Below are 16,041 nucleotides of genomic sequence, written 5' to 3'. Positions count from 1 at the left end.
GAAAAATTTTTTTTTAATAAAACTTGAGCCAAGACCACAATTTGAACCTGGAACCTCAAGCAAGTGACTTTAGGAAGCTTGCAAAGTATCTAAAGGCATCCATGTGGGTGAAAGGCTAGATTAGCATATTTAGAGTTCCATTTTATTGCTACCCAACATTTATTTGCACCAGGCTTCTATATATAAGCATATCAACTAGGACTAAAGGAAATTTGTATGTGTGGTTAGAACACAGGAGAGGACTGATCACAGCTTCCCACTTGCACTCGGTGTTGCACTACTTAAAAAGAGCTACCCTTCAGCTATACTAAACAAAATATTGCAATATTCAGGCCCAAATCAAGATATTCCCACTTTAGAATGGGGAAGGGTACATGAGGCAGATGCTTATCAATAATATGTAAATTTTATAAGTGATAACTAAGATGTCACAGTAAGAAAATGAGGATTACTTATCAATCCACAATATCTCTTCTTGGGGACAAGTCCAGATAGTATTGTTTCATGCAGCTGCAGTGACAATGGTTTATTAGAGATGAAATGTTCCTTTAGGTATAAGCCAACTGAAGATGAGGCTGTAGATGATGGAAATTACTGTCTGAAACGAAACACAAATGGTAAAGTTTGATTGTCTATATCCCATTTATATTTCGATCAGATTGAAGGTCAGATAGTTGTCTCAGTTCAAGTATTGTGACTTTATCTGTTGGACTAATGAAAGGATATTCATTGAAAGGGTTTACTTGGATGAAGAATACAAAAAGGAAAACTTTCCCAAATTGAAACAATTCTTTCTGCAGTTTTTGTTACCTGAACTATTGACCCATAGTCAAGAAAACTCAGGATCCACAAGTATGTTTGTATCTACATCTAATGCCATACCAATTACAAGCACATCTGCTGTACAAGTACAACATACAAGCTCCCAAAGACGTCATGAAGAGGTAGAAACCAGTTCCTAGGACAATTTGTACTGCATCTGTAAGACGGATTGACCAAGACATATGATTGTGTCTTACAGCCTCTCATGCAAAGTGGAATGATTTCACTATGCATGTGCCAATATCAAGCAAGCCCCTAAAGGAGCCTGGTTTTGCCTGGATTGCAAATAATCAATTTTACTGCAATATATATTAATTTAATATATATTCTTCATTACTTTCGAATGAAATTGATTTATGATTGTTAAATGCAAGGAATTATTTTTTAATGACAACAAATCCTGACAAGTTATTCAATGCAGCAGTAACAATTAGAATCCTATCAATTAGTCTTACCATTATGATCAGGATGTTTTATGGTAGTCTTTGGTAATTTGCTGTACTAGTTTGTATTTCTTTCTCAAATGTCCTATGACTCTCTCAAAATGTATCCTCACCCTAGCTAAACGTCTGGTAAACTCAACCTCCCGTGTTGATAGTTGCTTTTTTCCTCTTGAAAAAGCAGGAATCAGTAATTCTGCACCACACATTGCCAAATCATCCCCAAAGTTCAACCCATGATCAGCCATAATTTGATCACTAGTGCACTTTCTTGCATAATTACTTTATCTGACATACACCCACCTCAGACTTCAGATATAAAACAAAACAAACCTGTTGAAGCTATTTCTATCAACACTTTTACTGTATTACGATTCTTGTAGTTGCTATAGGTTTGTGCTCTTCATGTTGGTCTTTGAATAAACACTTCAAAGCAATCAATGACACAACAAACCTTTGAGAAATGCTTCCTGAAGACCTGAGGCATATTCAGAATGAGTTGCTCCTTATCTGGCCAAGCTACATGTGGTTTTAATTCAGTGATCATAACATCAATCCATCTTTAAAATTTCGTCTGATGACAAACCAGTCCTGTACCAAACATCCTGGTAAGGAACGCCAAGTTGCAGCTTAAAGAGAGCAAAAAACTCATCAATTAGTAGTAGTCTTGTATGTCCAACCAGTGAATTTATAGTGTAGAGTGCAAATTTCCAACATTTTGGTAATAAGCCAACCTACCAATACCAAACTTAAGTTTTTAGTGTGCCACTTTGTTCTGGACAATCCAAAATTTGGTTCTCAGTTTGATTTCTTGTCATTAGCCAATTAAAGCAGTTACTTTTCGCCGCCATTTTGTCCTTTAAAGACTAAAGTTTGGATTTTAATTGTCGTACCATATGCATGCCAAACGTAAAGAAATCATGCCACAACTCACAAGACTAAAGAATAATAGCATGCATGCGCACACCTATGCTGCGCACGTGCCAAGAGTCGTCTTTCTCTATTTATCGTCTTTAATGTTCCAGGGCTCTCTGTCTCAGGCTAGAAGCAGACGCTTTTCTCGCGTATGCGTAATAAAACCTGGTGGCTCATTCTAGTAGCAGGTGCTCTTTATCTCTATTTTTTACTGCGTAGCTATGTCTGACATCGACACCGCAGCTGGCAATGCCTTCAGTCTCCCCAGCCCCTCAGGTAGCACTCCTTTCATTCCTCCCTTCCCGCATGCTTCAATTTCTTCAACACCAAGATCCATGACACCTTTGTCAACTGATGAGTCTTTTCTCAGAAGTTCGAAAGCGGCACTGCCATCTTATGGTAGGAGTGCAGTTTGGAGGTATTTCAAAAAGGTGATAGACAAAAGAGGAGAGAGTCATGTCTGTATTGTGCCAGTGCCTGGGCCAAATGGAAAATCTCAGCCCTGTGGAGAGAGAAAAGGTACTAATTACTCACTGAATTGTGAGTAACTCTCAAAATGATTAAGTCAGTAACTTTAACTTATAAACCTATACCAATAGTACCTAGTACCTAAAGCTAATACTAAATTTTGTAGGCAAACATATCACTCAATGCAAGAGGCACTTAGAGCTTAATCATCCATTGGCATACGAAGATATGCTTAGAGAGGATTATGCTAAAAAGAAGGAGAGGGACGATGCCTATATGACGAAAGCTATCAAGAAAAAGTCTAACCAGCCAAAAGAAATGATGACAAAGACAAGTATTATTGTTACTATAATTAATTATTAAAATTAATGAATAATAATTATTATGTGTTGCAAAAGAGGTTAAGGAAAAAGACAAGTATTTTAGAGGGTCTGCAGAGCAAAAAGCACTAGACAGGACAGTGGACAAGTATATTGGGGAAACCAATGCTCCTTACAGTACTGCGAACAACAAGTACTTTCAGATCATGCTTCAGTCATTTCAGCTAAGGTATGTACTATGTAATGCAAATATTAAATTTTTAATGTATATCTTATACTTCATTTTACAATGGTGTTGATCAATACGACAATAAAAGTCTCTTGTATGGGTTGTGCTGTGGTGTGGACTGTTGCTAATTTTTGAAACTATTTCATAGTCTTAGCCTATACTCCTATTACCAAATCAGTGCTGTATTAGTCACAAAATAGCATTTATGGCATATTGCATCTTTTGTGTTGGTAATTGAATTTGAAATTAATCATGAAATGTTGCTAGTCATTACTCCTTTAACAATTACATGAACATATTGTTTGTTGATTGAGATTTGTACGTAATTATTACTGCATATTTGTTGGAAAATATTGGGACATTGTTCACACTATTTTACTTGTCTTTGCATAGGTATCTTATTCCAAGCCGTTCTCGCCTCATTTGTGAAATTTCTGATATTCCACGGGCCATGAAGGGCTAGATACAGATAAGCATGAGTAGTGCATGGAAGATAAATTTTTGTGCTGACATCTGGAGTAAAAAGGGACTGACCTCCTCCTATCTTGGGATAACTGCACATTATTATTCTACTGTTAACCAGTGTATTGAACATCCAGCTCTTGCTGTTCAAGAAATTCCTCATCCCCACACAGGTTTGTGATGCATATACTGTTACTGTACAGCCCTGTACAGTATATACTGTCCACTGGTTAATTTTAAACTATGTTTGATTTTAGGACAGTCTATATGTGACCTGACCTACCAAAAAATAAATGACTGGGGCATACCACTGAACAAAGTCTAATTTGTGATAACAGGTAACGGGAGTAATATGGTAAAGGCCTTTAAGTCTGATCTAGCCCTTAGCGAGATAGAAGTGGATAAAGGTGCAGACATAGATGACAATGAATCTGATCACAAACCTGATCACGAACCTAGGAAGGACGATGGCGATTACAACGACAATGACAACGACGATGTCCAATTGCATGACGAGTTAGAGCCTGAGGGAGAGGCAGTACTAGAATTTGAAACAGAGGAACATACTCACAACACCATCTAAAGGATTGAAGAGATTGAGCTACTTTAGCCACACACTGCAGCTAGTTGTTGCTGCTTTTAATAAAGATAAAGCATGTCGTAACCTACTGTCAAAAGCTTATAAGATAGTAAAGCAGGTGTCTATGTCGGGAAAAGCCACTGCGGCACTTATAGCGAAAGCTGGAAAAAAGCTTGTTTCTAACAGTGTTACAAGATGGTCAAGAGCCTATCTCGTTGTCTCCCGCCTTCTCGAAGTTAAGGATGACCTTATGATAATACTAGTGCCGCACGGCTTGACTCTACTGCAGCCAACTGAATGGACAAAGTTAGAACATATCAAAGCCCTTCCTTCAAAATTTGCAGAGCACACAAATGTGGCAGGTGGTGAACAGTACCCGACACTGCCATTAGTAATACCAGCCTATAGAGACTTGCTATTACATCTGCAATCAATGGAAAAAGTCCCTTACCTTAAGAATGTGGCCAAAATATTGTTGAGTGAGCTGAATAGACGCCTCAGCAAATTAACTAATCCTGACCACCCAGATCATGATCCAGTATACATGGTTGCAACCTTATTTGATTTAAGATTTAAATTGTCCTTTACTGAAAGTCCAACAGCACATGCGAAAAAGGAGTGTCTCAAGTTATTAGGTGAATACAAATCAGGAGATGATACTGAAAGTGAAGTAACCCAGCCTATTCCTCCTGATGATGATAAAGCACCAGCGAAACAGTATGCTTATGATCATGTTTATAACGAAATGAAGAGAAAGGTTACAAATATGAAGAACTTAAAACGTAAGAATCAAAAGCTACCTGAGTTACAATTGGATGGATATCTGCAGAGCACGTCTGATCTTCTACCACCACAAGACAGTGATCCTCTTGCATACTGGATTAATTCTTCTCACACAATTTTGGAACTATTCGCAATAGATATGCTGTCTGCACCATCACCATCTGCTCCAGTAGAACGCACAGTTTCAGCTGCCAGAATAGCAACATCGGGATGCAGAAATAGGTTGGCCAAGGATAAATTAGAGAATGAAGTTTTGCTCAAAAAAAATGAATAGTATTTTGCTTACAATTACTAGAGTAGTGTCAGTGTGTGAATGAATCATAACTAACAGGACATCATTGCAAAATAGTTCATTCAAATTGTAACATAATTCACTTAAAATGAATTGTGAAATATTAAATTGAAAAGAATTTTCCAACAATTAATTTTAAAAAATTAAACATAGATTGAGGGAGAAGGGAGGAATGAAGCATTTAAGGAGAATTTCAATTGACTGTGAGGACTCGGCTGAGTTTTGCTACAAGGTTCCATACCTTCTAAGTTGAGCATGACCATGAAGTAAATCTGTAGTGTAGCTGTGTAGGCCTAATATAATATTATATAATCAGTCTTACTGAAAAGTTTTCAAATGGGATGGAATGACAGTGGTTTGGTTGTCTTCAGTTATGACTGGTACCAACTAAACTTAAGTAAGCAGTAAATTTCTTTGGCTTCAACAATTTGTCAAAGTTTCTTTAAAAAACCAGACTTCCTGTGACTTTACGTTATGTGCCTAATCAGTACTGACAAGTCTAATTAGTAGACAGGAAGAGATTTTTCTCGCAAATAATTATTGTAGTAAGTTGAAAGGAGTTATAGACATTTGAACTGAATCAAGTCCGGTGTAGAAGGATGTCTTCCTATCATTGTTAGTAATGAAACTAGCTCCGAAGATGCCTTTCTCAAGTTTAGACTGCATTAGTGGCACTTATTAAACTCCATGAGCCAACTCTAGACACTGGATGATGGTCAGTAAGCAGTAGCAATATTGCTGTAATCAATAAATACAGCAGTTTTTGGAGAATAAGCTCTTTTCACGATCGCTCCATAGACAACCATTAGAAGTAGGACTCCAAAATGGCGGTAGCAAAATTTTACTTTATTTATGGCATCACAATGAATATACTTAAAATTCTATGAATCTACTTAGCACCAACTGGTCAATAGGAACATTTAAATACCAGGGCTTACCCCATTCAAGTGACAAATTAACCAGTGGGCATAAATAAAAAGCTATCAAATCTGGAGGTAACTTGCTGAAGTAGAGCCCAGCAAATGAACCAAGCATTTACCAGAATCAGTAACTGCATAAATTTTGAAGACCATTTTCTTGCTATGGATATCTTTAACTCTGTGAAAGTTGTTTTTTTGAAATTACAGTACCGTGCAAAAAAAAGCTAAGTACAGCACAGTAGTACACAGGTAGTTATAGGTAGTTATTTTACTATGCCACTATTTGTTATTCTTCGCTGCGCTACGACTAGGAAGTACTGTGGCACCGCACAGTCACATATTCTGTAGCAGAAAACACTCACGCGCTCTAGAGGCTCTCAAAGGACTTAAGGATAGTTCATCTCTACTGCCTCTCTCCTTTTAAAAGCCCACTTAGGAGGTTCTTTGCTCGATTCTACCACAAGATACTGTCATGCTGCTGACCATGTGCACTACTACTACTGGTAACTTTGCACATGCACAACAAAGGAGCAGCGAACTACATACGCAGCAGTAGAGTACCTACTTAGCTTTTTTTGCACTGTACTGTAATTCTGTATAGTCAAAGAAAGTGTTACAATCATATGAGTGATATCAGTAGGTATTCTCACAAACTGATTCATGGACAAGTATTGTTCCTGCCGATTGCATAGGCAACAGTGCAAGGAAACAAAACGAAAAAACATATACAAAAGGCTCATTCGATTATCCATTGAAAAAAACACCATCTCTTGTTGATCTCCCACACTAACAACTGGTGCTGAAAAAACAGTTGCCCCTATACCTTCCAAATGTAGCTTCCTACAGAGGATATTGAGAGTCTTGTGAAGATAGCTAAAGCGACAATCCTTCTTATCTAAGAAATTGCATAACACACAGTTGTCTCGAGAGATTCTATAGAGGCCAGAAAGATTGCTCTTCCTGGGAGGATATGGGTCCCCAGACTCTCGGCAACCCTCCATTACGAACTTGCTCAATAATTCACTTAAGCACTTGTGGGTCGTTACATGACAGGAGAGCACAAAGAACAGCCTCAGATGGATCCTCCATCATGGCTCAAAACTGAACCCAAGGGTACATGCTCTTTTTGGCCCATTCATTGACACTAAGGGTGTTTCTTGAAACAACTTCATGAAAAGCGAAATCTAGAGCATCTACAGAATAGTACAGAAAGCACTTGCCCCCACCTGTTGCTAGCACAACAGAATTTTTCTTTCTTTCTCAATCGAGCTGCTGCTGTCCGCCATTAGCCACATGATAATCTTTGCTACAAGTCTTCATTAAAACAGTTACAACATGGGGCAGCATGTATTATCGGATTTATAAGCACTTCCTTCTGGCCTCATTGACAAAAATAGCGCACTCAGGCCCTGTACTAATTTTGACAACCTAACCAGAAGCTCAATCTGGGAATAAACACCATCCTAAGTGTTAACTACCATATAGCGCTTTAAATAGGCAGAGTTTTATTTTGGCAATTGGTGGTTTGCAAGCAGAATTGCCAATATTAAAACCACCAATTATTAATGAGCATGCTCAGTAATGCACGTATACACAAAAAATCGCCAAAATAAAAAACCGCCAATAACAATTTTATAGTAAAATTGCCAAAATAAAGCGCTACATGGTATTACTTATCATACTGGTTCCATAATGCCACACACAATATATTATACATATTGTGCTACACGCACTATTTCAAGTATTGAGTAATTAAGCCACTGCTTCATCTGAAAAATGCAATACCACCCAGGGCTAAAATAATAATCATGCATGATAAATGAAAAGGTAATTATGTATCTCTATTGATGTTAATTAACACATACTTACTGAGCATTTCCCATGAACTGTGCCATATTGGCATATATTCTTAAGTCCACAATTGACACTGCAAAAACAATTTCAGCTGTAACTGTATCACTTGTATTATATAATAAATCAAGATCTACAACAAAAAAAGAACATTAACAATTATACAAATACATAAATAAATACAAATATTACACTCTACCCTGCACAATTTCAAACTACAAGTCAGACTGCTCCACTTAAGGTGAAAAAAAGACTGATACCACCACAGAAATAATTTTTATTTACACATACATTAACCTCTTTGTAAGTATCATTGTAAATTGGTCTACATTGTAACTAGTATATACACATTATTATTCATTAGGAGATTTATATGTATGTACATGTGTATTCTGTGACTTAATTCATGAATTGCCTACCCATATAAAAAAACAAGACACCAAAGGTGCGTGGCCTCGCCTCTAAAGCTGCTTGGGAGGTGTTATGCTTAGATAGCCTAAGCCAGTATATATAAATGATATAGATCAAAAGTGCTGACAGACTAAGCACTAAGCATATATCACTTATTTATACACTATATTTATACTTACTGCACTGACTTTCATTTTAAAAACAACATCATAGATTTCAAAACCACAGCTTTTGTTGTGGCCACAATCTATCAAAAACATGCTATGCAAAAAAATTAGAAAGTGTGCTTTTGAGGTTGTGCTTTCGTGCTTTTATCATAACAGCTAGCTTCCTAGCTGCAGTTACACTTGCTCTTGCATGCTTGCAGAAGTGGCAAGCTCCAGGGCCAACTCCCAGCTTGGTCCTGCTTGGAGGCATGGCATTAATCATCAATAATGCAGCAAGACCATGTGAGAGGGAAGCTTCAGCTTTTTTCTCTTCTTCTAAGCGCTATATGATGTTAAAATGGCACAAATACTGTTGCTTAGATAGACTGAGTGACTTAAGAGAGTTTAGAATCCTTAGACTAGCCATGGACTAGCGAACTGCTGCTACAGCACTTCACTCGGGATGAAATTCGAGTAGCTATAACTCACCAAAAAGAAAGATTTAAAGAGTTCCACACATATTAAATGAATAAATAGTCTAAATCTACTGGGAAAGAGTCTCATTTACCTTCAGAGTACTACCGCTATTGCTGGGTATTTTCTCGAGAGTTAAAAAGCTTGTACTACCTAAAGCTGCTATCAAAACATCTCGAAGCAGTAAAGCAAGACTTTTCCTAACAGAAGAGAAGCTCTCACAGGTTTAGAGTACACAATTGTAAAGATATACATTCTCAAAGATAAAATATAGCACACAGAATGAATGAACGAGAGCACTAAAGTGCATACCCTCGCCACAGTCTGTGTGTAACAATTTTAATAAATTAAGAGAAAAATAATTAGTGAAAGTTTTGACACAGAAAAGAAGCTTCAGCATGTAAAAACTTAGTGAATGTTTTGAGACAGTGAATTTTTTGTTTTTTAGACAGAGAAGAAGCTCCAGCATGCTTCCTGCACTGCTGCAGCAATGTAAAGGTGTGGCTCCAATGAAGGTGTGGCTCAATCAAGCCATGCTCCACCCGCACACACAGTAATGGTGGCACATGGCTCCAAGTGGTGAAGAAAGCTTTAGTTTTTCTCGACTTTTAAACAGTTTAGCATACATTTGTTAGGCTCTATTTGTTGCATACAAACGTCTATTGAGCCCCTGATGTTTAAAGACTCTGGCCGCTACTTCGGGAGAAGAGAGCCTCGTGTAAACTCACAAAAGTATGACTTTTTGGGCTACCATATCTTTAAAACAAAGATGATTAGAGCAATTTCTCTCATATTAATGAAAGATGAGACTTTGCTTTATTATTTTATCTGCCCAGTTGCTCTTTTGCTCACACTATGAAAAAGTTGTCGGGGAACCGACCTACGTTTGGCGACTTTGCCAGCTTCTTTTTCCACGGAAAAGAAAAATATAGCATTCCCAAGACGGAGAATAACTTTTTCTAGAGCCAGTGTTGATTATAAGACTCTCCAGGACTAGACAAGAAAGCAGTGTCAGCTCAAAAGTGGAGGCCAAGCGAACACACACACACAGACAGGACGACTGCTTTACCCTCCCTTCCACGCCTACGCATGGGCTCGGGTAATGACAGACAGACAAACCAAGTACCTAGTCCTCGCCTACACAAAGCTGTGCGAGGCCAACAAGGTTGCAGCATAGTTGTGGCAACCTTGTACCAAGGTTGTTATTACTAGGTGGCCACAAGGCCCACCACCTTGTAAAAACCATGGAATTGACAAGTTTTCCACTTTGTGTCAACCTTGTAACAACCTTGTGACAACCTTGTCAAAATTTACAATAAATTCAATAAAATAACTATAATCTGAAGGACTATCAACACAAAATTAATATTCTCATCCTAATCCCATATAGTTTGAATTGATTTCTAGATACTTTCTGTATCTATAATAATTTTATATGTAGCTAATGTATAAAGATGTGGATGTGCATTAATGTTATCTTTATTGATTTATCAAAGGGCTGGCCAATGGTCTCCTTATATATGGTAGCAATAGCTTCATATCATCGTGGGGCGCACTTAATGAAACCTCACTTTCCTGTCAACCTTCGGACAACCTTGTCACAAGGTTGCTATGTTTGTAACACGTTAGTCACAAATTCAGCACTTTTATACAAGGATGTCACCAGGTTGCTGACAACTTTATCACATTTGTACAAGGTTGTTACCAGGTTGCTACAACCTTGCAAGGTTGTGAACTGGTTGTAACAAGCTTGTAGTAAGATTGAAATTTCTATATATAACTAAGCATTACTTAGCAATGCAATACAAAACAAAACTTTAAGAAAGTGAGAGTCACCAGATAAAACTAAAAATGGTAATCAACACATGAAAAGAAGTCAAAGTATTCTAAAAGATAACATTTTTGTCAAATAATGGCAGTCAGTAATCACAGGATGACAGGACTACTGGACTGCACTTTCAATTTTTATGACTATTATGATAAATAATAATCATTTTAAAAGCTAATCCCAAATTAATTATAATGAAATAATTACAGTGAAACTTGTTTTAATGACCACTTGTATATAAAGACCACTCTTCTATTGCGACCAGATCATTTGGTCCCACCCATTTACTCATTAGACTGCATAGTAACTTGTCCCTCTAATGCATCCACCTGTCTATTCCGTTATCCGACCGCTTCTTTAGGTCCCTTGTCCATAGGCTTCCATACAAATTCCCTTTTATAGTGACCAGTGGGTGCAACCAGTCAATCAATTGATTGGCCACACCTACTAGATAATTAAATGACCAACCACTTCTACTAGATTTACTATGTTATGCATGCTTTGATTATTCTTTCTCTTTTATGCATTCTAATCATTTTTGACATCAATATAACGTAGCATAATAGTATTTTCAGCTTCTCGATGTATAGAGTCTGTCCATACATAATATAAACACATAGGACTTCACTGCCAAGCTGAACACCACAGATAACAGGTCTTCCAGTATTTTTACAAACAGCACTGTGTCCAGGTTTAATTAGAAAATAATTAAAAACTTTGCTCAAAGATAAAGAACGTGACCAACAACATTATCGTCTTTCATGATAGCAACCGCATATATCTGTCTTGTTCATTGTTGATTTCACGACTCAAACCTAGTTCAACTTCCAACACAGGAGTCCAAATGTGACGGTATACATGATAACCACAAAAGTGAGACTGTAACTCAAAAGAAGAGAGCGCTAATACAGCTATAGCCAGCCAAAGACAAGCAGCAGTCGATATGAGGTGGTTACGTGGTGTCAACTTACTGTTCCAGCTACAAATAGCAAATATGGCCACCGCATCTGTCAAGAGAAACAAGTTGTTTTTGAAGAGAAGGATCAAGGTCCTTCATTACATCAATAGAAACCCTGGTTGTGGAGCAAACAAAGTAGCAACGGTTCTTGATTGTGGAAAGACTCAGATTCAATCAATCATTAAAAGTAAAATCTCAATAAGGAGCCAGTTTAAACTTATGAACTGTTCTCAAGACACTAAAAGAGTTCATAAAGCCACTTTCCCAAATATAAATTAAGCCGTTTACAAATGGTACAGTTTAGTTAGACAAAGAAACATAACAGTTTCTGGGCCATTGTGGAAAGAAGCTACGAAGCTTAAAGATTGCCCAATTTCTCGATGAGGATATGACATTCAAGGCATTGCACGGCTGGTTGAACTGCTTCAAAAGCGACATGATATGAAACAGATGACTATGAGTGGAGAATGTGGAGATGTCAGTGAAGCTACAGTGACTGGGTGGCACAATAGGGTGAAGTCTCTGATTGCTGGTTATTCACCCGAAGATATATGGAACACAGATGAAACTGGTTGTTTCTACCATGCACTTCCTGATAAATCTCTCTCTGATAAAGCTACACAATGTAAAGGAGGAAAGAAGGCCAAGGAGAAGCTAACCATCTCTTCTTTGCCAACGTAGCAGGTGGGACAGAAGCACCAATAGTAATTGGTAAATCTGCTAGTCCCAGGTGTTTTAAAGGCCTAAGAAATGAAGCACTATGGTGCAATGGAGTTGCCCGCTGGAATTCCCCTGAGTGATATGTTTTACTTGTTCTGTGATATTTTAAGCAATTTGAAAAAAATTATTATTATTGACTGCATAGTTATAATGATAATTAAAATAAGCTATTGGTGTGGTCAACAACTAGCTAGCTAGCTGGCTAAATGGCACATGGGTAGGAAAAAAAGAAAAGCTGAAAATTTATTTTAGCATCTGAAGCTCTATTCCAATAAAAACTTGGCACAGAAAACTTTTCTAGATATTTAAAAGAGACTTAGAGAGTTTGGCTGCTCCTGCTTTCCCTAGTGCCGCCTGAAAAATTTTCAAAGAGGCTAAATCACAAACTTTGAGCAACTGTAGCTCACAAACAACGAAGTTAGGACAAAATCGTTCTTTTTTGTCAGATAGGATTTTCTACTTCTAAAGCAAATCTCGGCCCTGTAAAGTCAAACACGAGCTCTCACTTGGAGAGAGGTCCCCTGGTTTAGCAGTTCCCAGCTTTTGGTGCCATGGGATGCTACAAAAGCATAACTAGATAAAAGAAAGCAACTTTATCTGTTGTTAGAAGAAGAAATATGGCTCTAAACTGCTCAGACAAAAAGATATATTTTTTTTACAAATCAATGAAACTATGTGGACAGAATGACAGAATGAAAACCAAACTGCTCTATACCCGCCTACGCAAGCATGGCACTTTCAATAAGAAATGTCTAAGATTACAATACTACACCAATAAAAAAGCGGGGATCAATATGGATGTCAGGGACAAAGTCATTTTACAGCTAAATAGAAAAATGGTTAGAGAGAAACAAAAAATACTTCTATTTGTGGATAATGTGTCCTCCCACTCTTCTGATTTAAAGGATAAGTTTTTTAACGTCAAAGTCATCTTTCTTCCTGCTAATACCACTTTACAACCTCTGGAAGCAGGTATTATAAAAAAATTTTTAATTTAAGTATAGAAGGAAACTACTTAAATATACACTAGCCAGAGTTCATGACAAGAATGACATTACCACTTCTACTATTTGTGTAAATTGGTTGATAATTTAATGGCTATACGATGGATAAAAGAAGCATGGGAAGAAGTATCCCAGCAGACTATTACCAAATGTTTTCAACACTGTAGTATTCCTATGGCAACTGCTTGTGAGACTGAGAATGATACTAATGATGACGACACATTTGCTGAGTTGGATGAATTGGTTACACAAGTGGGTACTACTGACGGTATCTCAGTTGAGCAATTATGTAGATGATAAATCAAATCTTTCAACCAGCCTTGGTATAGATATTGATGACATCTGCTGATTCAAGATGCAATTTGAGATCTGCTATTGTTAGTGAGATGTCGTCATCACAAAGCAATAAAATAATGGATATTGGAACTTGTGTAGTCCTAGATGGAGATACATGTAGCAGCAATGAATCTCAAGATGAAGGTGTTTCATCTAGTATCACTTCATGCAATGAAGGTATGGCAATAGCAAATAACCCAATCCTTTTTTAGTCGAAAAAGGGCATGATAAAGCAGCTGAGTTACAATCACAAGTTCTCTCAATATTACAAGACAAAAAAATAAAGATAACACTCACATCTCAATTACACAACTCTACTCTTAGAGACTTTTATTGATAACTCAATTTATATATATATGTGTGTGTGTGTATTATGTATCATACTAAACATGTCTATATACAAAAATATAGACCTGAGGTGGGTGTCCAAGGATGTGATATAGCCCAAGGGCTATATCACATCCAAAGACACTCACCAAAGGACTATATCTTTTGTATATAGACCAGTTATAGTATGTTATATAGGATAAATTTCATAATGATGACAGCATTTCTGAATGGCAGGTATATATACAAAAATATAAACCCGACCACATCACTAAGGATGATGTCATAATTATGAGATGTATATATATATATATATATGTAATATTTATAACACACCAGCGAGTGCCATATGGCTTTTATAAGGACCAAGCCCGAGGGCGAGGTCCTTATAAAAGCCATAGGGCATGAGACTGTGTGTTATAAATGATATATCTTAAGGCCTCCATACACTAGGCAACATGTTGCTGGCAACTTTGTGGTTACTTTGATGGACATGACTAAAAGACGGAACGGAACCAGAAACGGACTGGAATACGGACCAGAAAACGGACTGAAAATACTGAAATAAGTGTGACACGACAGTGAGTGTGAGACAGCGTGTCTGTGTGTGACAATATCCTCGGATCTTTCCAGGCAAGCCTAGGTTTATCTATAGTCACCTTGTATCAAGTTAAGATACACTGTAGCATGACTGAGTAAGTGCCAGCTACTGCGCCCGAACGAGTATGATCACTTCTTTTTACTGTAGTGCGCGGGATTCTCCTAGTATTACCTGTGAGACAGAGCACTGGAGTGATGATGCATGGTCACCACCACTACTTCCAAGTCCTCTGGCGCCCCTGAAAGACACAATGGATGACTCTTCAGGGACTTTAGATGATGCCATTACTGAAGTCACACCCACACAGGAAGTTATTGATCTTACTGTTAGTAGTCAGGATAGCAGTCAGGACTCCAGCTGTGCCACTACAGATGAGAAAGACTTAATCATACAGTAAGAAAGTATTCAAGTTACATCTTTGTAGTAGTACACGTTTCTTCATAACTTAGATACTTTGATGGTGATAAGAATATACCTTTTATTGCTGAGTGTCCTAGTTACTCTGCTGAGACAGTTATGCATCTTTTTTTTGATCATGACAGAAAAATGGTGTGCTCTAAACAACCTATTGGTTGTAGAACCAGTGCTTCTTTTATAATAAATTCTTCAATGCTTTCTCATCACAGTGACGTTCGTGCTGATGACCTTGGGTCCTGGAACAACAGAGGTGTGAAGACAAGTTACTTTAGTGTTTCTTTTTCATCAAATGGAAAAATCAATCGTCTCACAAGTCTTGGATCAAGAAAGCCTTCTGTGTTACGAAGCTCTATATACATGTTGAAGCGTACATATTGGAAGCATAGTGAAGATCCAAAGTTTTCTCGCCGACTGTTTGAATTACAAGGTATAATGAACTTATTGTTTTCCTACTAAATTTGTGTGTCTTTTTGCCTGCATATAATAGATCATGAGCAAAATCACTATCATATTATATTGCTGCAGTACTTTCACCCAACTACTGCTGTTGAGGATATTGGTCAGAAACCTCATAGGAATAGTAAGTGTGGTGCCACTTACATTCGAACAAAACAAAGTGTTCGCAATATAATCATAGACACTTGTAAAGGTTGGTAATGAATATTACTGTTCCATCATTATTTTTGTTGCTTCTTTAGAAAGTCAACCGCCCACTCAGTTGTTTGATGAAGTATTTG

At 37.4% G+C, this 16,041-nt stretch overlaps 1 protein-coding gene and 1 long non-coding RNA gene across 2 annotated transcripts in view; one reads left to right on the top strand and one right to left on the bottom strand.

Moving 5' to 3' along the window:
• The window catches only part of LOC100631492 (uncharacterized protein KIAA1109-like), a 41,124-nt gene that overhangs the window by 17,534 nt on the left and 7,549 nt on the right, over window positions 1-16,041 (bottom strand). The window contains exon 2 of the mRNA XM_003387499.3: window positions 8,101-8,215. Coding sequence (XP_003387547.3) covers window positions 8,101-8,215 — 115 coding nt within the window. The remainder of the gene's footprint in view (window positions 1-8,100; window positions 8,216-16,041) is intronic.
• On the top strand, window positions 14,778-16,041 carry LOC109582960 (uncharacterized). Its single transcript, XR_002185295.1, has 3 exons — window positions 14,778-15,280; window positions 15,337-15,953; window positions 16,003-16,041. It is a non-coding gene; the product is annotated as an uncharacterized LOC109582960 (long non-coding RNA).

This window comes from Amphimedon queenslandica, unplaced genomic scaffold (genome assembly GCF_000090795.2).
Source record: "Amphimedon queenslandica unplaced genomic scaffold, v1.1 AMPQUscaffold_13342, whole genome shotgun sequence".
NCBI lineage: Eukaryota > Metazoa > Porifera > Demospongiae > Haplosclerida > Niphatidae > Amphimedon > Amphimedon queenslandica.
This window is presented reverse-complemented; position numbering and strand designations above follow the sequence as displayed.